Source organism: Nematolebias whitei, chromosome 3 (genome assembly GCF_014905685.2).
Source record: "Nematolebias whitei isolate Nwh7 chromosome 3, NemWhi1, whole genome shotgun sequence".
NCBI lineage: Eukaryota > Metazoa > Chordata > Actinopteri > Cyprinodontiformes > Rivulidae > Nematolebias > Nematolebias whitei.
In genome coordinates, this window is record NC_056500.1 from 34,561,215 (window position 1) to 34,588,063 (window position 26,849).

The 26,849-nt window shown below is 42.9% G+C and overlaps 1 protein-coding gene across 1 annotated transcript in view; it reads left to right on the forward strand.

Annotated features, from left to right (window-relative positions):
• The first annotated feature begins 7,567 nt into the window (after window positions 1–7,567).
• Window positions 7,568–26,849, forward strand: part of cxxc4 (CXXC finger 4) — a 41,020-nt gene continuing 21,738 nt past the window's right edge. Inside the window, exon 1 of the mRNA XM_037674881.1 lies at window positions 7,568–8,403. Within this exon, the coding sequence (XP_037530809.1) occupies window positions 7,579–8,403 (825 nt within the window). The 5' untranslated portion in view covers window positions 7,568–7,578. The remainder of the gene's footprint in view (window positions 8,404–26,849) is intronic.

A 26,849-nucleotide genomic window follows, 5' to 3' on the forward strand; every position in this document is an offset into this window, starting at 1 on the left:
CAAAAGTAGCTATTTTCTTAGACTCTTGGGGGTGGAAAAAGCTAAAAAAAATTTCAGCTAATATATCGGTTATTGTCATTAGCCTTCTCCGCCCAATATTGTTAATGGCGATAGCCAAAATGTTCATATTGGTCGGGCTCTAAACACAACAGACAAACAAACCCAGCCACACACCCACAGACACAGGCAACAACATTATCACCCTTCCCCGCTTCCATTGAAAAAAGAGAACAAAGAACATAGTTTAATAACTTTGGAAAATTAGGGGGAGTGGTGGCACAGAGGCCAGAGAGGGTGCGCCTGTGATTGGAAGATCGCTGGTCAACCTCTAGTTCAACTCTCAGACTGACAACATCAAAAAAATGTGGGTGGAAAAGGTGAAACACCCACATCTGCCTCCACTCTCATTTGCCCCACCCTGGGCTGATGAGCAAGCCCCCCCCCCCACCACCACCCACCCAGGCAGCTCCCTGGGCACCTTGGATGACAGCCTACTGCTTCACATGTGCTCACATGTGCACTGGTAAAAATGCAGAGAATTAATGTCCCAATTGGGGATAAAAAATAATGAAAGAACACACAAAGGTTACTGTATCTGTTTAAAATCACAAAAACTGAAATAAACAGATCCGATGTCACAATTTATTAAAATGTTTCCCTTAGAGTTTTGTTTACATTTAGCAGAGATACTACAGTCCTAAAACATAAAATATTTAACAAAATATATAAAATTAGACTGCTTCTTTTTTTTGTGATGGACTGGAGACCTGTCCAGGGTGTCCCCCACCCCTCGTACAGTGATAGCTGGATATGAGCACCAGTGACCCCCGTGACCCTAAAAGGAAGAAGCGGGTAAAGATAATGGATGGATGGATGGATGCTTCTTTTTTTTTTTTTTTTTTTAGAAGGAAATGCCCCAACACTAGCTCTCAACCTTTACTGATTTGTGTCTGTTATTGAACAACATTTATCATGGAAGGCAGTTTTCTCTTTTTGTCCCATCTGCTCCAGACTAGGGGTGCACCGACTGCAGTTTTCTGGCCGATCACCCATTTTTAAAAAGTCTGACCTGCCGATTCCGATTTTGTCCGATACCGATTTTGTTTTATAAGCAACATTGTCAGGTGTTATAAGTTCACGACGCACCTTCAATTTTCCAATCTTATTTTATTGAAAAACATACCCTTGAACCATATCCTAAAAACACTGAGTCCAGACCCATGGATCAGAGTGAAGTCGTCAGCAGCTTGAGGTGAATGTTACAAATGATATTCTCATGGCCTCTGACAATGGACTTGTGTCTACACTGGTCCTGTTAGACCTCAGTGCTGCATTTATACAGTTACTACTGAGGCTTAAATATAATATAAGGATTACAGGAACTGTTCTAAAATGGTTTAAAACATATTTATTTGATAGATTCCTGTTTGTAAATGTAAATAATTAATCTTCTTCATACACCAAAGTTAGTCATGAAGTTCCTCAGGGTTCAGTGTTTGAAACAATACTCTTTATCTATACTTTATATATGCTTCCATTAGGTAAAGTTATTAAACAGCATGGGATAAATTTTCATTGTTATGCTGATGATGCTCAGTTATATTTGTCCATGAAACCCAATGAACTCAATCAGTTACTTAGATTAGACTACAAGCATGTCTTAAAGACATAAAAGCCTGGATTACCCTTATTTTTCTGCTTTTAAACTTAAGACTTGACAGAGGTTGTGGTTTTTGGACCGGAGCAGGAATAAACCTTCACTTCCTCTGGATGACATTAAATTGACCTACATTTCCAATTTTAAAAACCTTGGTGTTATTTTTGATCAGGATATGTCTTATCACTCACATTAAAAACGTTACCGGAACCGCTTTCCTCCACATGCGTAAGTAATAATATCACTAAAGTTAGCAACAGCTTGTCCTAAAGTGATGCAGAAAAACTGTTCCATACATTCATCATGTCTAGGCTGGACTATTGCAATTGTTTACTATTTGTGTGTGCAAAAACTTAGTAAAAAGTCTTCAGTTGATCCAAAATGTTGCTGCCAAAGTTAATAAGAGTTGGTAGGAAAGATCATATCTCTCCAGTTTTAACTTCTCTCCTTGTCCAATCCAGAATAGAATTCAAAATCTTACTTCTAACCTACAAAGCTCTCAACAACCTAGCTCCATCTTATATTACAGATATTATTGTTCCTTATTTTCCTAACAGAGCACTTCGTTCTCCGACTGCAGGCTTAAGTGTGTTTGCAAGAGTTTCCAAAAGTAGAATGGGAGGAAGATCTTTCAGTTATCAGGCTCCTCTCTTGTGGAACTAACTTCCAGTTTCTGTCTGTGAGGCTGACACATTGTCCAGTTTGAAGACTGGACTTAAGACTTTCCTTTTTGATCAATCATATAGGGTTAGGGTTGGCTTGGGTTTCCTGAGCTGTCCCTTAGTTATGCTGCTCTAGGCTTAGATTGCTGGAGGACAAATTGACCACAATTTTTCTTTACTTGCTCTACTTTACTTTTTTATATTTGTAAATATTTCTATCATGTGGAAAAAGTGTAGAAAGTACACCTGGACCTGTCATTCTGTGTTTGTTCCTCCTTCCTGTCCTCTCAAACACCAGCTAGCTGAAACAGATAACCACTGGTCTTGAGCCTGGTTCTGTTGGAGGTTTCTTCTTGTTAAAAGGGTCTGTTCTCTTTGTGCTTGCTCAGGATGGGAGACTGCGACCAAGTGAAAATTCAACACAATCTGCTGCTTCCTTAGATAGAGAACTTTACTAAATGGTCGTATAATGTATGTGAATGTTTTTGTACAGTGCCCTGAGACGACTTCTGTTGGAACTTGGAGCGACAGAAATAAACTGAATTTAATTTAACTGAATATTCTCATGAAACCACTCACCAAATCTCATCTCCTTCAGCTCCCTCCTGTGCTCCTGTGACGTAGTCTTGCAAATAAAACACTTACGTGTCTTACAAACTATTTGATCTCCCATGTCTCAGTAAAAGCTCTGTGTATTGAAAACACTGAACGTGATGGTTCCTGCATGTTCAAACATTAGAAATATTAAAAACGTAGCACATAAAGCTGTAATTGTGTATTTCATGTTTCAAAGAAAGATCACGTGATACCATGAATGTGTGTGCAGGAGAAACGTTGGGACATGAAGACCCACATCATAAATGCTGCTTCCAAAAATATCACATTTCAGATTACCGGTGTGTAAACCAGTTTGGCTGTGAAGTAAAGTCAGGCCATTTGGACGTTATTTATTTATTTTTTTTAAACATTTTGTCTTTCATCCAAACGACTTCTACCAGTCCGAGGAGCCACAGCAAACTCAGTCTTAAAAGCACCTATAGTGGGTCAACCAGTTTGATGGTGCTCAGATGGTTGAGTCCGCCCTCTCCCCCGCCGACTCCTCTGAGGCAGTCATTTGGCTTCACTTCCCAACAATGAGAAAAGGCATGTACAGTTAGTTTGTCACGGAAATGAATCTATGATTTTCTTACAATTTTATGTTTCTAGCTAGTTACTAACAGTCACAGTGAGTGAGACAGTGGCTGAAACAATGTCCTGCATCGTTCTTACAGGTTACGGGATGAGTTTCTTTGCCTTAAAAGGAGGCGTTCAAGTATCTCAGGATCAGGAGTGATAGGTTGGATGTGGATTTAGAGTTGCATTTGGGCCCAAACAATCCGATCCAACCCCGATCCAACCTGGCCCCAGCCTGTAGCCATCATTTCCGAACCCCACCCAACCCAACGAATTAAAAGTAATTACAGGTCCGAACCCGAAAAAAACCCTGACATTTTTAATTAAGCTTTGACTGCTTATAGTATATCAACGGTTGGTGGAAGCGTAGACCGTGGTGAAGTTAGCTTTACGTTGGACATTTGAGCTCCATGGCTTCAGTGGTGTGTTCCTCTAGTTTGAGTTCAGCTGCCTGAAATCAGACGGCTTGCATCAGCTCGAACGAGAGGAACACACCTGCTGAAGTCACGGAGCTCGAATGTCCAACGTCCAATGTAAAACTAACTTCACCGTGGTGACGCGCGACTGAATAAAAGGGGCAGAAGATCGGAGCTGAGTGGGTGTTTGTCATTTCATGGCCGTCAAAGAGCATTAAAACCTTGTTTCTGCCTGCATTCTGATTTATTCCAACACGGACCACTCTGACATGTCTGCTTTGGGATCTCACCTGTTTGGGTCATCGGCCACGAGCGTCCGTTGAGTGCAGCGGCTGAATGAACGTCCATTTGAGCGTTGGATCACTCCATCTGAAGCTGAAATGAACTTTATTTTACCTCAAGGCTGGTCAGCTTGTGATGAAATGGCCGTGTGTGGCTGGTGATTGTATGGCAGGCCATGTTGCCATATAATTGGATCACTGCTTATCCGCTGATGCAATCAAAAGCTTGACATCGACACGGCCTGCCTATCCAGCACATTATCATGGCCCAGCACGCCCTGAATTTGGGTCGGGTAGGGCTGGGCTTCGGGCCCAGGTTAGAAATGACAGCTTTAATGTGGGTGGAGCAGGAGACGGATTGGTGGATCGGGGCCTCTTCCTCAGTAAGGACAGTGATTAAGTTTATTGTGGTTGAGAAAGAGTCGAGTCAAAAAGGTAAAGCTCACAGTTTACTGATCTGTATACATTCAAACCTTCACTGATCATGGCAAAAACAAAAACGAGATTTCAGATACAACCTGCTGAAACGGTCTCTGCTCAGCCTTAAATATAAGGTCATGCTGGGAGCACTCAGAGTAGAGACGCTGCTCCTCCTCAGCAAAAGGAGTGGGTTCGGTGGTTGGAATATTTGATTAAAGACACCTCCTTTTGGAGATTTTCCAGACATGTATCGTTGGAAGGAGGTCACAGAGCAGACAGAACTTCTCTCTGTCCTGGGCAAGACTCAGGATCCCCCAGGAGGAACTGGAGAGGGAGGTTTGGGTTTTCCTCCTGGATGGTTGCTTCTGTGGCCCGACCACAGATAAACAGTAGAAGATGGCTAGATGGATACCACTTTAAAACTCCCATGAGCCCTTGCTTCTTTTAGATGAGAGGACAAACTTCTTCAAGGACCAAGAGCAGTCTAGATGTCTTCCATAATAAATAATGATGCGCTGCTAACTAGACCTGCCTAACACATACCTGACCGGAAATGGTTGCACTTTTATTTATTTTTCTATTTTCCAAACTGCACAGAGATGAATAAGTCTGCTCCATTTGACTGGAGCCATGACTCCAACCAGAGCTGAGCTCACCAGTCCTCACAGGGGGGTACTGTCAGGTGCAGCAGAGGCCACGCACGCCGCGTGTCTCCAAGCACCTATTATGGTTGAAGCTGGGGGGCAACAACCCGACAGAGGCATTTTATCTTAATCACAGCTCTGCTCCATTCAAATTAATTGGACAAGTTTCCTCCTAACCTCTATTAAAGCGGCTGGGCGCGTGCGCGGCTGAACAATAACAGCAGCCGCGCGCTGACGTCCCGTCTTAAAACGCTGTTAAAAAAGGAAAAGAGGCGCGGATGTTTTCCTGTAGACGTACACCCCCCACCCCCCCTGCACCCCGAGCCATCCCCCCTCCCGAGTGTCTCTATAGTAATTTCCAGCCAATGATCAGTGGGTGTCCACAGCCGCGCGTGCTCACCTCAGCACCAATCAGCCACACACAGCGGCAGGAGCCACGGACCGAGCGGAGAGCGAGGCACACACAACACAGCCGAAAGGATCCGGAGGTGAGGAGAGGAGGCACCTCCTCTGCCATTTCTCTCCTTCTGGGCTTTGGTTTTGTCCTCTGGGCTCGTTGAGGCTCCTCTTGCTGCAGCTCAGGAGCGAAAGTGGCTGAAATGAACCTTTTGTTTTGAGCCGTAACTCTCACCAGGTCGATCTGCTCTCTTCGGGAAGCTCTCTTTCCGTTGCCCCCCCACCCCCCCAACCCCCCATCCCTCCTCCTGACACGCGTACCTCGCAGAGATGTGCCTTCACGCGCGCTTAGGCTGGTAGCATCTTGTTTGGAGCTCCTCTCAACAGGAAACCAGGTAGGTGACGCTCAGAGCTTCTCTGTCCACTGCTGCCAGATTATTGTTTTTTCACCTTGTGCATTCTCGTGTGTTGTTAGTTATGTAGTTTCAACTGTTGCACCGCTCCTTCAGTCTTTATTTTATTTGTTTTAATCACCTAGGATTGACCTGTGAGCCAAATGTTCACCACAGAACAGAAGTGGAATTAAAGGCATCTTTGTGGGGTGCACTTTCCATCTTCACTCTAAGCCTTTTCTCCTCCTCCTCCCCCCTCTGTCTCCCCTGTCTCTCTCCAGCTCCCAGTATTGAACATTTCTGTCTCTTGAAACTTTGTTTACAGGCGGAAAATCAATGTCCGTGACTTGATTGCCTCTGGGCTGTGTATTCCGCTCCAGGGGTGAATTGATTAAGTAATAATGACCCTGAGGAGGGCCGATCATTAAGCCAAGGAGGTTCTGTTTACGGGTGGCTGCTGGCTTTGGACTGAACCTCCAGCTCTGGAATATTCAAGTGGGATTGTCACTTTGGATAAGACCTTTTTGTGCCACTATTTGTGCTTTTATTGTTTCCTTGTGGGCACTTGCATATGATGCCACCCAGCTCCATGAAAATTGACTCCTTTAAATCAGGATTCTAAACGCTTTAGAAATACATCAACTTTAGCAATTAAAAGAGAAATCCCAAAAAGAAAAACAAGGTAATGGATGCAGGGAGAGACGAGACTAATGGGCTTTTATCTGTGGAAACCAAATCCAGACATGGAGGAGAGATGGAGAGAGGAGATGGACACACACGCAGACACACACAGATGTGGTATCCTGAGGCAGCTGACACCGTGGTCGCTCTGGTCCATGATCTGGTTGTAAATTCACCCGTGGCTATCACTGAGAGCTGTCGCTGTAATGGAGGCGGTGAATGAAGACCAGGTGGTGCTCAGAGACAGGACAGTCTTGTTTACACCAACGGACGACCTCTGCTGCTGCTGCGTTTACGGGAAGATAGGATCGATATATTTTACAGTATCTGACAGTGTTCCCTCTGCTGTCTGGACGTGAATGATTTCAAGTGCCAATATTACAGGAGACCAGGTAAATTATGTTGTGCTGTCGTCGTTTCCACAGCCGACACCTGAGATTCTGATGGAAATATATTTTATCGTGCGCTCTGATCAAACTTATTGTGTGGAAAAGCTCATTAGGCTTTCTTGAAAATATGCTCTGACACGAGATCTAAAAACAATTCAATTTCCCCTCTTATTATGAAAATGCCCTGTTGGTCTGTCACACTTAATGTGTTCCTGGCACCAGTTCTGTTTTTAATGGTCCCACAAAGTAAACGATGCTCCCAGAGGAGGGGAGAAATCAAAACCTGATTTCAATGAAATCATCTCTCTTTTATATGTTAACTGTTTTTCTTTTCCTTGTTTTCTGCTTGTAGCGCTGAAAAGGACCAACCAGGATGGTGGCACATTATTCGTAACCAGCTTCTGTTTGACGAAGGCCACAGCAACCGCACACTCTCCTCCAGAATCAGTGACTACCACCCCTCAACCATGTCTGCCATAAACAATGCACTTTGCATCGAGAACGGACAGAATTCAGACGTGTCTCTCTTACAAAAGGATAACCTTCAGGATGGTGGATTAAGCCAGCTTTTGGATTATAACGCAGAGATGGAACGGTACAGGTCTTTTGCAAACTTTTATAAAACCAATGGAGCATTTCCGCAGACTGCTAAAATTGCCCGCATCACAACGCCCATTTTTCCCAGTGCCAGAATTGGCATGTCCCCTTGGAACTGCGATAACGCCATGCTCTGGGGAAGGAAATCAGCGGCAATAAACCCTAATAGGACCGGCATGCATAGAAATGACTCCCAGAGGCCGGGGAAGCCTGGCGTGTCGCCAGAAACGCTGCAAATGGCAAATAATAATTTCCTCTCTACCTTATCCCCTGAACACTGCAGACCTTTAGCAGGAGAATGCATGAACAAGCTGAAATGCGGTGCTGCTGAAGCAGAGATAATGAATCTCCCAGAACGCGTTGGAACTTTTTCCGCTATTCCGGCTTTAGGGGGCATCTCATTACCTCCCGGGGTCATCGTCATGACAGCCCTTCACTCCCCCGCAGCCTCAGCAGCCGTTACAGACAGTGCGTTTCAAATTGCCAATCTGGCAGACTGCCCACAGAATAATTCCTCAGCATCCAGTGGAAACCCAGCGAAGAAGAAAAGGAAAAGGTGTGGGGTGTGTGCGCCCTGCAGGCGGCTAATCAACTGTGGTGTTTGCAGCAGTTGTCGGAACCGCAAAACAGGCCACCAGATCTGCAAATTTAGGAAATGTGAGGAGCTGAAGAAGAAGCCAGGCTCATCCCTGGAGGTGAGAACCGGAGCTCTGCTTCCCCTTCTTTTCTTATTATCCCCTCGCAATCCAAAGCATTAACCTTTTCATCCAGTCACGTTCTAAGCTCTTGAAAATTGTTTCCATGCCCACCCATGCCTGAACATCCCCTGCTCTCTCAAATCTGCCTACCCGCCTAGCCTAATTGGCAGTAATTAGGGGTGTTTGTGCGGAGCACAAGCTGAGCTTGGCTCAGACACCCCTAATTGCTGCCAGTCAGGCTGTGGCTGGAACGCATCCGAACAAGCCCGAGCTTGGCTCTGCTCCAAGCAGGGCTGGGAAATGGTTTTCAGCAGAGAGCCGTCTCTCTCTGCACCCGGTCATTTTAACCAATTATGGAAACCGTCTCTGGATGGGGAGAATCAATATCCCACAAAGCCTCAGCCGCTGACCACCACGAGATGGTGAGAGTGATGGCAGGGCTGCTGATGGCGCCTCTTCAAACACCCCCTGAGTTGTGTGTGTGTGTGTGTGTGTGTGAGAGAGGCACATGAACAGATCTTTTTCCACTGATTTGAACTGATAATGCACGTATAGCAGTGTGTGCGCATTCACTCTCTGTCTGGGGCATACAGCGTCTCAAGAGAGAATTTAAACACATTTATTTCAGATGGTTAATTTAAGAGATGCCGATTGTTTTTCAAGAGCCAAGGTGAAATTTGGATGATCAGCAGGAGCGAGTCTTTAGCCTGAGAGTTTGAGCTCTGTCACCATCCTACAGGAGCCCAGGAGGAGGACGGGTTTCCAACAAATGCATCCTGAGGCCCGAATCATTTGCTCATTAATTAAGCCATTACCCAGAGAGAGAAGATGGGTTAATTATAATTTATTACCTAATCTACGTCTGGAAAAACACAATGCATGAACTCCTTTATGTGCTGTGAATTTAAAATGTCACCTTGTCAGATTATTGCCTTAATCTGGATTAATTTTTATCTTAATGTCCAGTTCTAAGCCTGTGTGTGTTGTAGCTGTTTTGTTTATTTTTAAGTAACCAGAACATTTATTTCAAAGTGGATGCAGTTTTGTGCATATTTCTGGTGGTCTTCAGGAGGTCATTGTGACCAGACAGATTTAAAAACTGGATGCTCGTCACTTACGTCTCATGTGTTTGCCTATCAAACATGACTGGAGATAGTTTTTATTTCTCTCCTGGTGTGACTGCGTGTCTGTATTACTGATATTTCTGGTTAAAGTTTCACAAGGTTTGCATTATTTTGTCAATAACAGTTTTTTTTATTTACTTTTACTTTAAAGGACAAGACAAACCTAATATCTAAGGCCTTGTCTACATGAAATTTTGTTCCCCCCAATAATTAATTCACTGTTGTTACTTAATACATTCTCGTAAACATGGTGGTGTTTTTAAAAAAAAACAAAAAAAAAAACGTTTTAATTTGTGCAGAAACACAGAAAGAAAATATTGTAACAACTATGCCAGACCTGTATGTGGCGTTGTGACGCTGCCTCATGAATACACCAGAAACAAGTCATGGAGGCGGTGCTACAAACTGTAAACACAAGAGGAGAGAGAGGTAGATCTTCTTCTTCTTTGTGTCACATTAATCCACAGAAATGCAGGACAGTGAGTGTCCATTGGGTCATGTTCGTCCAAATACATGGACTTATTGGGCACTTTTCAGGAACAGTTTCTAGTGAGGGGTGGCTGCAGGGAATAAAAAGTACATCAGTCTTTCATTTTAATACAAGAGTGTCAGGCTTTCAAAGCTACTCCCATTTTATTTATGCATGTAAGTTTTCTTTTATATATATATTAGGGATGGGGCCGATCCGGTTTCTGTATCGGCGTCCGATACCAGCATAATTTACATATCGGACTTTTTCAATCCAACCTGCAGAGATTTCCGATCCATGATGCATGTCTGTGTCTGATGAAACTTCTCATGTGATTCCCTGCCAGCTGCTCTGCACGTTGGCTTCAAACTTTGGAATGGATTTCCTGAATGGAGGCGTGTCTCATGAAACCCAGAGTAATAAGACCCGCCTCATATTCAGGAAATCCATTTCATATTTTGCTGCCAGCTGCAACACGAGGACTGAACAACAGCATTGTGGCTAACGGCTAACCAATATTTCATCGAAACATGTACACTGTGTGAAAGTATTTTACACTAGAAACACCATAAAGCAAGACAGCAACATGTAATGTTTGCAGAGCTGCTGTACCGAGAGGAGGAAGCTCGGTCGTGACGTACAATACAACACAATCAAACATAGCACCACAATAAACCGTAGTAAAGTCAGTTTTACGTTGGACATTTGAGCTCCGTGGTGTTCTGCTTGTTCAGTCCGAAGGAGGCAGTCTGATTTAGGTCAGCCACGTTCAATCTGCTCGTCTCAGACGAGGGGCAGACTGAGCACGGCTGACCGAAATCAGGCTGCCTCCTTCGGATTGTTATGTAAACCCCCCCCCCCGCCCCCCGGTCAACAACTGCCCGCACTAAGCTCGCTAAACTGGCGAGCGAGTAACACAGAGGTGTCTCCATCTCCTCCACCTGTGCGCATTTTCTGCCGAAGCAGGAGGAGACACACAGAAACACTGCAGGTGTTTCACCATATTCTGTGACCACCATATATTGTGACCGTGGCAACAGGCTGCTGTGTTTACAGTTGGAAGTAACCAGGAAAACCTGGAGTGGAGTTTTAGTGGTTTGAGTATTCTCCTATTGATCAAGTGGAATGGATTTGTTCACGAAGAAAGAAACTGCGCCGCCTGAACTAATGTTTCATAGTAAAAGTGGGGGGGTCCAAATTAACGTTTTTTTAATGTGGGGGGGACTTGTCCCCTTCACATATAATGGTCGCGGCGCCTATGATATATACATACATATATACATACATATATATATATATATATATATATATATATATTATATAAATATATACATATGTGTGTGTGTGTATGTATATGTATGAAAAGAAACAAAAACAGCTACATTATAAAGCAATGTAAAATATTAAAAACAGGAACGTCTGTGTTGGTTTATGTCATGAACTTAGCAGATGTTTAAAGCCATTTAATCACTTTAATGTCCACTTTAAAGCTAGGAATAAAACAAACAAACATGTTTTGTGTTAGGATTTAACTCTAACTTTAAAACATATCCAACATTAATAAAACTTACCTGAAGTTCCTTTTTTAGAAATACATGCATATATTTGTACAAACTGTTTGAGATGAGACTATTACAGACTCATATAATAATTTAACGTAATGATGATTATATCGGAACGGGATCGGTATCGGCCGATATCCAGTTTTAAGTTTCGGGTTTGGAAGTAAAAAAAAAAAGTGGATCGGTGCATCCCTAACACACACACATACACACATATTTATATATATATATATATATATATATAGTGGAGCCGTGGTAGCTCAGTGGTCAGTGCTGCGGACTCATATTCCTGAGGCTGCAGGTTGGAACCCAGGTTGCCTCAGAAAGGGCCTCCTGCGTAAAATAAAAAGCAAATCTTTCATGCGGTTTGCTCAGTGCGGCAACCTGTGCAGGAGGGAGCAGCTGAAAGAACAACTTAATATATAATGTAGATCTTTTTCTGTAACTAGCTTTAGTATTGTTGATGATGCCTAAGATTGTTTGGTTTAACAATAAGAGACATTTGCTGCTCTATTCGAGGCAACATTCACCTGCCTCATCTGTTCATTGAAGTCAAACAGATTAGGAAAGTTTCGTAATGCGAGCATTTAATCTGTCAGGTTGTTGCTAGGCAAGTCGTAGGTCAGGTCAGGTCAGGTCGTAGGCGGGGCTATGACATCATTGTTTTCAGGAGGCTGTGTTTTGGCTTTTTGACAAAAACATGATTCCATTTTAAAGTTTTTCATTTTTAAACCTTTTTTTTAATGCTATGTTGAATTTCCTAAGACACTGTTTCCATGTGGATGCAAGGTAGAAACAATACAAAACATTTGTGCTTTCACAAAAATGCTGTTCCCGTGTGGACCGGGCCTATGTTTGACTTGATTTTATTTATATCTGCAAAACAAAACTCATTAGGACCAGATGTTTTGTAGCCAAACCCACCAAGTTTTAATTTAAATTCAATATAATTTAAAATGTATTAGTTTGTTCAAATGAATTACTTATATTAAATATCTATCACCTATATTTGTCAGTGTCATAAGGATCTTCTATATACAACAATGTGCTTGTACAGAGAGCAGTTCAGACTTGTTTACAGAGAAATTTATTTTTTAAATATCTTTTTTGTCTTGAAAGAACAAGAATGTCTGTTTTAATTGTTGTTTTATTTGGCAAAACTAACATTTTTAAGACAATAAAAGATCTCAAGTTCTTCCATTTTCAAAGAAAACTTTGACCATATACATAAAAAATTAATTTCTTTCTTTCAGAATATTTATTTTTTTAATCAAAAGGCGTAAAGGTTTAAACTCTCACAGCCTGCTGTGTTAAGATACGTATGAAATGAGACATATTTCTGACGCTACTGGATGGCTGAGGGTTGTTTGGATCATGAATTGAATGTAGATACTCCGGGTGTGTCAGATTCAGCCTCCAACAGGTGTTTCTAACAGGTGCTAAGGAACCAGAACTCCCATTTAGAACACACAGGTAGGCTCACCTCTGGAAAACACCCATTTACAATGAAAGGTAACATTACCCAGGGTGTGTGAAGCCCTCAAACAGCACAGTTGCTTTTAAAAGTCTGTTCACTGACCAGTGTTCACAGTTTGAACTTTTTCCAGCAGTAATTGTTGTTTGGGGGCTCTGTCCTTTGTAATTACAGGTGCACCCTCTGAAATGCATCTGAGTTCAAAATGTAGTCTACGTGATACATGGGCATAAGGAGTATACCCACTAGAAAAGGCCAAGAATTTCAATATATCCACTTAAAAGTGCCCAATGATACATGACGTATCATTAGGCACGTGTCTAAAGTTAAACGCTTCCATAACAATCTATCGTATGCAGCGCTTTTTTATTACATTCACTTATCCAGCGAATTATTGTATAATTAATATTTCTGTACTTACTACTTAATACTTGAACATGTTTTGCTTTGATACAGTTTTATAAATTCTATAACATGTTTTTAATACAAAGCCAACTGTTGTACAAAGTTTGTTGTATATTTATTCAAAAATAAGCATCAGAAAAATTTGGAAATGTTCAATATGCTTAAAAAAATTAAATAAAATCGACAATGACATTGTACTAACCAGTGTACTTTGGTTTCTAAGCACAATATATGGACCAACTGTGGTAAAGTTAGCTTTGCGTTGGACGTTGGCGCGCCGTGGCTTCAGCGGTGTCCAACGTAAAACTAATTTCACCGTGGTATACCCACTACAAAATGTAGACTACATCACTGGTTCAAAGTTGTTTCAGAAACGTGAAGTCCTGGCGTTCGTCAACAGGAAGTTGCACATTGGAAGTCTGTGTCAGAGATGGTAATGTGTTCACCATGTGGATGGCTGCCTTACCGGCTCGGCTCTGGGACTGAGCTGAGAAGTGTGAAGAATCAGGTGCTGCAGCTCCCTCAGAGGGAGAATTTACAGCATACGTGCAAATTCACATGTGAACAGCAGGCGCACAAAGTCCCACAGCTTTCCTCCATCTCTCTCTCAAACACACACACACACACACACACACGTGCGCACACACCAAACATGAGCTGAGCGTACCTTCTGCCTTGCAAGAGATGATAAGCTACTGGCTGCCAGTTAGATTTGCCTGTCAATGTTTTCCACATGGGAATCACCCTGAACTAATTATATCTTAAGCAGCGGTGGAAAATGCAAATCAGAATTTTACTCACACCCCTGAAATCGGAGAGCCAATTTAATCTAATACCCCCTTTAATTTAGCGCGCTAATGCGAGGCCCTAGAGAATTGCCCCGTGTCAGTGCTGCTCGGCTCTGCAGCAGATTTCTGCTCCGTCTCTCTGCTGCTCTCCGGCTCCAGGATGGATTAGTCTGGCAGATGAATCTCATCTAACCTAACATTTCCCCAGCAGTTACCTTCGCTCAGCGCTGCGGCTCACAAGGTCCTGCATTAACATTCAAATGCAATTTGAGGCCAAGGTGGGACTTTTTCCTCGTTTACTTCACCTATTTACCACAATTTAATTTCTGTTTTGCTGGAACGACTTCTAGAAAACTGGATGTATAAAGCAGGGTCAGGAAAATACATGATGCTTGATCAAAAATTCAGATACATGCAGGTTGTTGAGGCAGCGTTATTTTCCCTCTCCACTCAGTAACACAAAGTTTAACTTTATTTTATAGCTCAGGAGCCATCGAGTGTCTCAGCAGCATGTGCACATATCTGACCTGAATTCAGTTAATGGATGGATTTGTTTATGTTGCTTAATACAAGTGAGATAGACTGCTACAGCTACCTGCTGCTGCTACTTACAGTATTTTTTATTCTTTCAACTAAAATGGAGCTCATTCTACACAGTTTGAAACCTGAACTCAAATCCATTCATTGTGTGAAGAATGTGAAAATGTTTTTATATTAATGAACATTAAATATGATGATTATTAAGTCTCTACAGACTCAGCAGTTAAAGTGACAGTTCAGATTGTTTTTGTAGTGGGGCTCTTTAGAAAGACACAGAACACTAAACACCAACGTTCATGCTCAATAATCCAGGTTAAAAATCCAACAAAATTGTCATGTCCTCTGGATGGTTTCTTTGTGTTGAAAAGTTTCTTCTTTCATCCAAAAGACTTCATCAGTCCGAGGCGCCACAACAGACTCAGTCCCATAAGTAGCACGCTCACATAGTGGGCCAACCAGTTTAATGGTGATAAGAGAGTGGCTTCGGATGTTATCAGCCCATTAAATGTCCGTTATTAGTTGTTATCATCCCTGTAATTTCACTGTATTCCTGTACATTGATAAGTAAGCTTATTCTGATACTGGTAGTGGTGAGACTGTCCCGCCTACCTCCTAGTAGGTTTAAAGGTACGTTATTATTGCTGATAATAGGCAGCGTTGCATGGGGTAAACCAGGAAGTGAGGTTTTTTTTCAGCTTCTGTAACCCTTGTCCTAAACCTAACCTTACACCTGACCCAGAGGACCAACCCTAAACTTAACCCCCTTACCCTTGTGCCTAAACCTAACCAAGACCCTAAACCTAACCGCCAGACCCTTTACTCTGAGCCTAACCATGTGAACCTATTATGAGAGCTAACAAAGCTAAAAACGGAGCCTATTATCATAGCTAACTATGCCGACAACATACTTTTAAGCCCACTAGGAGGTACAGGAGGGGCAGTCTGACCATTACATATGGGGATAATAACAACTAATAATGGCCATTTAAGGGCTGATAACATTCGAAGCTGGTGGGATAAGATAGTTTCTGGAGCCCTCCCTTTCCCCCGTCGACTCCTCTGAGGCAGCCATGGCCAAAAGTATCTTATCACAATCAAACTGGTTGGCCCACTATCTCGGTATATTAAACAGCAGCACGAACATGAGTCTATGGTGAGTAGATGGGTAAGAATACAGCAGCATGGGCATAAACACTATCAGCAGCAACTAGCTGTAGCACTTCTGAAGGATTATTACAATGTTTGTGTTGAGGTGAGCCTGCAATTAGAAATTAATTCAACCTTTATTTATACAGATTAGTCTCATTGAGCCTCGAGGTCTCATTTACAAGAGAGACCTGATTTAACAAAGAGTGATGACAACAGTAGACCTTCATAAAGGATGCATACAAATTGAGAGGAAAAAATGAAAGAAAATGGTATTTAAAAAAAACAGCTAGATTATAAGGCAGTGTAGAAAACTAAAAACAGTAACGTCTGCATTGGCTTTTCCCAGGACCATAACAAATGTTTATAGAGGTCAAGGTCGAGAGCTTCAGATCTTTTTGCAAGATATTTCAAGAAACAGGAGTGGAGTAGGTGAAGGCCCTTTTGCCTAGTTCAGTCCTCACTGAGGGAACACTGCAGGTAATAATGTCCTGAGAGCGCACGCTGTAGCTGCACTCACACAGTGACATGTAGGAGGAGATGTATGAAGGCAGCAGACCAAGAAGTGATTTAAAGATGAAAATGTACCAGTGAGAGAGTCTGTGTGAAGTTAATGGTGACCAGTTAACCAGTGAATACAGGGTGCAGTGATGGGTACGATAGTTACAGCCAGTTGTGAATCTTAGTGCACCATGATAGACAGCATCCAACATCTGCAGGGTTCTTGTAGGAGCGTTCATGTAAATAATGTCACTGTAGTCAATGGAGGGAAGGAAAGTTGCAGTTACAAACTGTTTACTAGCACGTTTCCTAGAAATTAATCATAGTGTAAAGGCTTCCACAGACTCGGGCGTACGTCAGTCTGCGGCGGTCCACACGTACCAGATTAGACTCGAAGCGGACACCCGCAAGGCAAGTCTGCGCAAAAATCAATTTTTACGACCGCGTACGCGTACTTGGTGTCGCACAATAAACTGCCCGGCGACGGACTGTTTTGTATGCGACACCAATGTATTAAATCCCCCTTCTTCATTCCTGATCTGGTTTAATGGCCTTTTCTTTGGTTTTCTTTTTTTCAAAGGGGCAAGTGATGTCTTCCTCCTCGTTCGTTGATGCCATAACTGAAATTGTGATAAATAAAGGAATTTGTCACGAGCTAATTTAAATCAGGTCTAGCATGGCTGCGGGAGGGTCTTGAGATTTCCCGGTGGGCCGGTCTGATGTGTGAGCTGCAGGGCAAGTGCTCCTAGTTTTTTCTATTTCTTAGAACTTTTTTATTAATAACATATAAACACAGAACACCGCTGCCGCTGGGCTGCCACAAGTAGGTAGCCAGCTCTCGTTTTGTTTTGTTTTTTGCAACCTGTCAATCAAGCCAGTAGGCATGTCAGCAAATGACCAATTGGCAACCTCAATTTGTCCCAAAGGTAAATGCCCCTTGCCTGCGGAGCTGGGCTGCAGCCCATCAGGGTGTACGCTCAAGTATGAAGTCTCAACCTTCTGCGGACAGTGTCTGCGTGGCTCACAGTGCGCCCGAGTCTGTTAAATGTTCATAAATTAAACTGCTGTGAAACCCTACACCTACCCCGACAATGTGACCCCCTTTAGATCAACTGTTAGCTCAACAAAGGAAACTCCATGAAAAAAAAAACATTTAGAGCAGCTTTTGTTTGCGTGCAGCATTCGGCTGCAGAGACACAAGAAAAGGGCAAAGTCAAATCCAGCTGAACAGATTCTTCATTCATTTAACAAATGTCAAAGGCCAGCATCAAGTCATGTGAAGGAAATCAGCATCCCAGCGTAGGAAGGGACATTGCCCCCCCCCCCCCCCCCCTTTCTCCTCTCTGAGCTTTGTGCCGGCTTGATTTGGCTACATAAAATGGTTGAGATAAAAAGGCAGTGGGGCTGTCTACAAACCTTTGCTGTAGTGATAAAAGACAAGGCCCAAACTGGTAGGGAGGCAGGACCTTGAGGTAAATAGCCTGGATTCAGCCCCCTTAATGAGAGCGGGGGAGCCATATAGGCAACGGCAGCCAGGTCTAATTTGTTTTAGGTGTGCTCAGAATAGATAAGGACAAATCGGTGGCCTTCACCCACTCCCCCACAACCTTTGCTTCCCTGGAGATAACACCGAAACGCTCCAAGTCATTCTCCGTGGGCTTAAGGAAAGTGGGGTGAAGAATAAATAAATAAATAACTTCAGGAGAAAACCACCAGGGATGTGTGGCCTTTAGATGTGTCGTTTCTCTAACTTACTGGATTTATTCAAGCTTAAAAACGGGAAATTAATTTGGTGGCAGAGGTCTAGAGCAGTGTGAGGGGAGGAGGAACGAGGGCATACACTGCCGCATGTCTCAACCTAAAGGGCAACGGTAAGCTCCTGTCAAGACAATGGGATTTTACCATCTGAACCTCAATGCAGACCGCTTAATTATACACATCTTCCCTGCAAGCTGGCCTCAGCTGCTAAAGAGCCCCGGCCCCTTTAGTCCCCGCCATGCCCTTTCCCTCTTCCACCCGTCGCTCCGTGTGGATTTTCTGTCAGCTTCCATTTGGCCTGAGTAGCCGTCCGCTCTGGACTGATGCCGGGCTCAGAGATGCACCGATGCACACAACTGTTTAAGAATTCATCGTCCTCTCTACGCCACCAATTAAGGCCAAAGCGTAATTAGAGGCGTCTGGATGATGGCCTTACATTACGTGGTCTGTCGCCTCCTCTGCCTTGGTTTGATTTAACAGCCATGGTTCAGTGGTGAAAGAAAACTCGTCATCATCCTCTTCATTATGGAGTAAAATGGAGGAGAGGGGCGAGAGAAGGATTGAGGGATGAGAAGCAGCCCGGCGGAGGGTGGACTGCGTGAAAGAGCAGGTGTGGCAGCACATTAATGTGTGGCACTTTAAATTTTAAACAGATCACGATCAATTATTGATGCTAACTGGGGCTGAGAAGTTAAAAGGTATCTGGTCATTACCAAGAGCCGGGATGAAAAAGTGTGAGAGAAAAGTCCTCATTGATGCTGCAGGATGGTTTCAGCAGGGTGCTATCAGGGTTTGGTGCTGTCTGAGCTCAGTTCACTGCCTGTACCATTTTTATGTTGGCCGTTAGAAAACTATTGAATAAAATAAGCAATTTTATTAAATTAACATCATCTCTGTTTTTTACATTGATGTGATGGAAAATGAGGGATTGAAAGGTTTGACAATGAACACAACGAGTTCATCAGATTCAATGAACATGCACTACCTGATGCCTGACTTACCTGTGGAGTAGAACTGGGGTTTTTTACATCCTCTACCTAAATTAGTTCTGTTATGGTCCGCTTGTCAAAGAATGACACGAGACTGAGATGTTTTAAACCAGAGGCCTGCCACATTTTTGATCAAAGGAGCCATTTCTGCTCCTTTTCTCACTAAATAAAACATCACAAAACCTGCTGCAACTGTGATTACCAACAGATGGCCCATGGGCCACTGAGTTTGTTAGAGGGGGCTTTTCTGGCCAGTGGGGGTGACATTATAAAACTGAAATTATATAATGAATTTGAACATTTATTGATATTTTTATGGTGGCACAACTGGTGGAGCTGCTGCCTCTCAGCGAGGAGGTCACCGATTCAAATCCCGGTCCAGGGGCCTTTCTGGGTGGAGTTTGCATGTTCTCTCCGTGCATGCGTGGGTTTTCTCCGGGTACTCCAGTTTCCTCCCACATACCAAAAACATGCATGTTAGGCTGATTGGTAACTCTAAATTGTTCCTAGGTGCGAGTGAGAGCGTGAATGGTTGTTTGTCTTGTTTGTCTAAAGAACCAGACCTGGAACCTCAGAGAATTAGGTCCCAAAAATGGGGTGGGTTCCACCACTAAAGGCATTGTTGATAAAACACGCAATCGGCCACAACTAGTTACATAGGAGTACCAAAGGGCCCCATGGATAAGGGGCTTATGTGTCCCTGTGATGGACTGGAGACCTGTCCAGGGTGTACCCCGCCCCTTGCACAGTGATTGCTGCACCAGCGACCCCCGTGACCCAAAATGGAATAAGCGGGTAAAGATAATGGATGGATGGATGGATCATGTAAAGAAGGAAAATAATTATAGTTTATACCATCCATCATAAAAATTAAAACACTGAACTCTGCAGGCCTATGTGAGGAACAACAAGTATCAAGTGGGGCTGCAGCAGCTCGGTGGCCAGTGTTGCAGCCTTGCAATCATGAGGTTGCAGGTTCAAGCCCAGGCTGCATCAGGAAGGGCATCCAGCCTAAAACAAATTGCCAAATCTTTCCAGGTAGCATCCTAAAGAAAGTTGCTTACTACCTCAACAATTTTCTGTGGGATCAATAAAGTATCTTATGTTACTAATTGTTATCGGGCAAAAATTTGACAATAAAACTGCCCAAACTAGCATTTCTGTTGTGGGTATAAACATCAATACAATTAAATTTCACTCAGTTTTGCACAAAGCTTCAAAGAGCTGCCCAATGAGGGACTAAAGAGCCACATGTGGCCCCAGAGCCGCAGGTTGCAGACCCCTGTTTTAACCAAAATGTATTTGAATACTACTTACCATCAAATCTCAAAGCAGGTTGAGAGCTGCAGCCTAGAACAAGCTTTGATCCACAAAATTAAACCTGGGAACCAAACCAGGAACAGGACTGAAGGTAACTCCTGAACCCAACGATTAATTATAAATAAGAGTTACCACTGATGACATGGTGCCAGGTTGGTGTCGTGGTGTTAGTGAGCAAGCATGGACCCACTGAACCAGCAGCCTCCGGCCTTCCTGAGGCCAAACCCTCGTCCTTTTAAAGACCTGCCAGCCAATCCACTTTGAAAAGAAAGAACATTTTAATTAAACTTACACTCATAAATTAAGAGGAGAAAGTACAGTTTACTGTAAGTGATATATGTCAAAGTGATCTTTTCAGTCTTATTTGTAGCTGTGTCTGCTTTAAGAGAGTCTGTATTTCATCCAAGATCAGACTTCTTGTTGACTCAAACATGAAACGCTGCATCGTTTAGGTGAGAATGAAGAAAGCTTGTCGATGAGCAACAAAACTTATTTTATTTTTTTTAAATGCCTAATTGGTTTTGATTTAATACAGTGACATACATTACTGATAATCTACATCAGATTAAAAGTGGTCAAAGATTGGGCTGAAGCAAACGGTGGAAACAAGAATCACTTCTGGACTCAGACACAGTTAACAAGAATGAGCTCAACCCAAAGCTATATTTGGATCTTGGTACTTCCAGCAGTAAAATATGACTTTTTAAAATAATAATAATAATAATTATAATAATAATAATAATTATTATTATTATATTAGTAGTAGTAGTAGTAGTAGTATCATCTTCTTCGCTGGTTTAATGTACAATGAAGACATTTAGTTTAAGAGATTTGAGGAACTCTACAAGTAAGTTATAAAACATAAGAACATTATTTTTACTGTAGCTTTATTCTTATTAATTGATTGCATAGTTTTTGTTCTGGTTATTTGTGCCTAATGTCATTCATTCACAACAATTCTGAACTTCTAGTGTACTCCGGTTTCCTCCCACAGACCAAAAACATGCATGTTAGGTTGATTGGAAACTCTGAATTGTCTCTAGGTGTGAGTGATAGAGTGAATGGTTGTTTGTCTCATTTGTCTCTATGTGTCCCTGTGATGGACTGGAGACCTGTCCAGGTGTCCCCCGCTTCTCTCACATTGACTGCTGAATATGGGCACCAGTGACCCCCATGCCCTGAAATCGAAGAAGCGGGTAAAGATGACAGAAGGATGGATGTTTTGGTTTTTCTTTCTAAACTCTAGGCTCAAATTTTTATTATTCTTTTTGAAGCTTTATTTTTACGAGTAAAATCATATAAAAATGAATTTGAGCTTAAGTTGAGCAGTTTATTTCCATATGAGTCTTCCACAGTGGCACTACAGGAGCCCACAGAGGACAAACCGAACAATGGCTGTGGCAGAAGTCCTTGACTTTTTCTTCTTTGAGTTGAGGTGAAGGTAAACCTGTGTCATTCATTGAGTTTGAAGGTAAAATGAGGTTAACGAGCTTCAATGTACCTCAATGTCCCTGTCACTGAGAGATTTCCATCCAGCCATCATCTTTGCCCGCTTCGTCCTTTCCAGGTCGTAGGGTTCACTGATGTCCATATCCAGGCATCACTGTGCGAGAGGCAGGGGACACCCTGGACAGGTCTCCAGTCCATCACAGAAACACACAGAGACAAACAAGACAAACAACCATTCACTCTCTAACTCACACCTAAGATCAATTTAGTTACCAATCAGCCTAACATGCATGTTTTTGGTCTGTGGGAGGAAACCGGAGTACCTGGAGAAAACCCACGCATGCACGGAGAGAACTTGCAAACTCCACCCAGAAAGGCTCCCGGCAAAGATTTGATCCAGCGACCTTCCTGCTGAGAGGCAGCAGCTCTACCCACTGAGCCAATGTGCCACTGCTGTGAGATTTGAACAGTGAATGTTTGTGGTTTGGGAGATGAGTGTTTTTCTGGACTGAAATTGAATAGAGAATGAAGTAAACCTAAATGTTTTTAAAAAAGTTAAATCTGGTCCTCTGGACATTCAAAAAAAACAAAGCAAATCAACAAAGTCTGACTGACTGAGGAAGTCTCGTGGATGAGAGACGAAACGTTTCTACATTTTTTTTTGATTTGCTTTGTTTTTTTTTTTTGTTTTTTTTTTGAATGTCCAGAGGACCAGATTTAACTTTTTAGATTTTTCTACCTGGATTATTGAGCATGCATCAGGATGCTAAATGTTTTTCTTGTGAGATAGTCAAGTGGGTAGGAGTTACACTGTGGAGAAGAACAGAGGTAGTTTTTATTTATTTATTTTGTCTGAGGCAGAGCAGAGTAACTGATCCTGGAGAGTGGAGGGAGCAGTTTTTCCACCACTATAGGTGCAGTGGTGGAGCCATGGGGTGGCCAATGGTGGCCTTGACCACCATAAATTAAGCCTTGGTCACCTTAAGCATTTAAGGAAAAAACACTTTAAAGCAATATAAAAACTACAACTAGTGGTGGTAGCCATCTTAAATTCTGACATGTCAACCCAATTAAAAAATAATAATCTTTTTAAATTCAGTTCAGATCAGTTTATTTATATAGCACCAATTCACAACAAAGCCAATAATTTTGGCCTCAATAAGCCAATTCGTAAAGTTCTTTATCTAAGGATTTTTATTTTGCAGCTAGATGCAGCCACGCATCAAAAAGAAAGTCCATCCATCCATCCATTATCTTTTACCCTCTTCTTCCATTTTGGGTCACGGGGGTCGCCAGTGCCCATGTCCAGCAATCACTGTGCGAGGGGTGGAGTACACCCTGGACAGGTCGCAGGTCCATCACAGGGACGAAGAGCGGGTCTCAGGCTGTGAGACCGCATGGCACTCTATATGTTTTAGAGACCAAACTGAGATGGCTTTGAGACAACTTTGAGACTCTCCTGATGAATCTGTGACTATTTTGAGAAAAAAAAGTTAAACTTTTTTGTACATGTTCAAAATAAAACGACACGGCTGCAAGACTGCAACTCAAACGAGGGAATAGGGAGGTCTGCAAACGTTTCAAGACATAGAGATTTCCTCACAATTACTCTTTGAAAATTCATCTCCACCAGTCACAGTCCAGTGATTTACTGACTTCAGGTATAAAAAGTTTCATTAAAGTCTCACCAGACAAAGCTTTCACTCAGGATTTCAGTTTGGGTGCTTGTGATCGGGACTGTACCAGTCCGTTGTGGTGAAAAGGGAGCTGAGCTATAAGGCAAAGCTCTCTGTTTACTGGTCAGTCTATGTTCCTACCTTCACCTACAGTCACGAACTCTGGGTAGTGACAGAAAGAATGAGATCTTGGATACAGGCGGTTGAAATGAGTTTCCTCTGCAGGGTAGCTGGAATCTCCCTTAGAGATAGGGTGAGAAGTTCAGCAATCCAGGAGAGACACAGAGTATAACCACTACTCCTCCACATCAAGAGGAGCCAGTTGAGGTAGTTCGGGCATCTGGTAAGAATGCCCCTGGGCACCTCCGTAGGGCTTTGGGCATGTCCAACTGGGAGGAGACTGCGGGGAAGACCCAGGACACACTGGAGAGACTTCGTCTCTTAGTTGGACTGGGAACACCTTGGGGTCCCCCCAGAAGAGCTGGAAGAGGTGGCTGTGGAAAAAGATGTCTGGGCCTCCCTGCTCAAGCTGCTGCCCCCGAGACCTGACTTCAGAATAAGCAGAAGATAATGGATGGATGGATGATGGATGGATGGATGGATGAACAGGTTTTTGGGTGATGTTGCTATGAATGTTATTTTGTCTGTCTTGGACATCAGATGCTTAAATCTTAAATTAGCCTGCCTGAACAAAGTTTGTTAGCATCAACAGTAGCATGTAGGTGTTCAAACTACTTCCTAAACCTTTGAATTTCTGAAGTTAAAACTGTCTGTTGTTCTGCCTCACCTGTCTGAAAGGTAAATCAATCTCTTGTTTCTGTGTTTGACTCAAAGGCAGAAAATAAAAAAAATCAGGAATCGGCCAATGTGGTTTCAGCATCTTCATCTACAAGTAGCATACTCCCATGCTGCCCCCCACTCCCCCCATTGTGGCTCAGGTCTCATATGAGTGTTTCATGATGAGCATCTAAAACCATGCCCTCAAAGATATTTCAAGCTTGTCTTCTTTGTCACAAACCTCGGGGTAACAAAGTGTGAAGTCGCCCTGCGGTCCACAGCCTGGAGTTTCAGTACTGATTCCTGAGCAGACACCACCATTTTATGACCTCTGAGCTGCTGACAGGCTGTCGACACCCTAGAAATGATCTATCTGTTGCATATCTGTTGCTCACAGTGGTTCTACAAACAGACCCATTCCTCCGTCTGATCTGTGTTGGGAGGGATCAAATGAGAGCTCTTCTCGATGAGTCTAGTCTTGAACTCTGCCTTTAGTATGGTACCTCACCAGCCCTTGTTGTTGTCTTGGTGATTTTTAACCTTCTGACTGAACTTTAGACATCTTTGTACGTCTTGTTGTTGCTTCAGGCGGAACGTGGAAGTTTTGATGTCAATCAGAGGACTCCAGTCCTTGTTCGGCTTTACTGGTTTAACAACAACAACAATAATAATAATAATAATAATAATAATAATAATGTGTTATGTGTTGTCATCATTGTATGTTCCCATACAATTGCAAAATTGGCTCTTTGCATTTAACCCATCCACGCCAGGTGGAGTAATGGGCAGCTATTGAAGGTGCCCGGGAGCAATTGGGAATATGTGCTCAGAGACACCACGACATGTGCAATGACTGGGGATCGAACCTGTGACTTTTGGGTCCCGAGTCGGTTGCCCTGCCTCTACCACATAACACTTCCTACATGTGCAGTTTGGGGTCTTACAACAGTTTCTTCAGTGATTTATTGTTGTGGTGCTCAGCTACTTTAAATAATAAGGTTTTTCTGACATGTTTTAATTAATTGGGATAATTGCTGTAAGTGCAATAAAACCTTGAAACGAGTTCAGTCAGCTTTTTAAAAACTGTACAAAAAGTGGAAACAGGTAGAAAACTGTTTTTGCCCATTTGTGTGTTAACCTTTAGAGTCATCCTAATCCAAGACGGTCGCCACACCTAATCACCCTCAGACAACACAGAAATGTGTGTGAGTTGATTTTCCTGATGGAGCAGTAGTTGAGAGTCATTCCCAACACTCACTCTGAGTGCTAACACATCCCAGAAGGTCTCACACTGCCTGAGATTGTCTAATGTCAGACACGAGGTTGAACAGAAACTCTTGTCATTTCTCCTCAGATGATCTAACTCCGCCAGGAAAAGTGAAAAGAGATATTCAGCCGTTTAAGTTTGTTGTTTTGGCACGAATGGATGAAAACCTTTAACGGACCTAACTTGACGTTAGTGATGTCATCTGTGCCTCTCTCCATCAGTATCTGGATGAAGTAACCATTGTCTGACCGACTCAAAGCTGCTGCTTTGATACTAATCGAGTCATTAGGGTTACATGTCTCATTTCTGAAAAGACCTGGAGTTGTTCTCTTTCACACCTGTGTCAGCAGCTGAAATGAGGATTTCTGAAGAACCAGGGAGACCGTCTTTATTTCAGCTTTTTATTATTTAAGCAGGAGCACACTGCTGCATCGAGGCAGAGACAAGTAGAGCTTGTGTAAAATCTCCTTTCAAGACTAAAAAGACAGTTCTGACAGCTTTACAGAGCTGAAAGTTGCACTTTCCTAATAAGAGTAAAGTTAAATTCCATATATTTATTTGTCATTGAACTGTTCGCAGGATCATTTTGGTCACAACAAATAAACTTGGAGCAGCCCTTAAAGCTCCTTCTCTGGCTGACCTTGCTCAGTTTAGCCCTTCTCTGCACGTTGAACCACATCATGAAGCTTTCAGGCGACAGGATGATGTCCTGACAGCAGAAATGTGGTCAGCTGATGCTGCAGACACAAAGCATGACCACAGCACACTCCTAGCATTACATGAATGAATGCATATCACCCGCCACCTTTCATGTCAGAGTTATGAATTTAGATAATCTTAAGATAACCAATGGAGTTTGGTCACATCTTGTGACAAACATGTTTTTATGAGATGTTGGGAGAAGCTACACAATCTGTTGCTTAAATATTGTGTTGAGGATAACCCTCATCTACTACCACCACAAATTTAGGTATAGTTTTGACTTGTAGCTCTCAATCCACCCGGGCTGTAGGACCGCCCGAATGCCAGGCAGAACTCCTCCCAGAGCGATGGCCTCTCCTCCCAGCAGTCTGCCGAGCTCCTCGTCGCTGCGGACAGCCAAATAGGTGCCAAGGGACGATCCTGTCCTTTCGCTGTCATGAGCCGTGTTTCCTCCTAGTTCCAGGATCTCAGTGGTCAGGCACTCGAGCACAGCTGG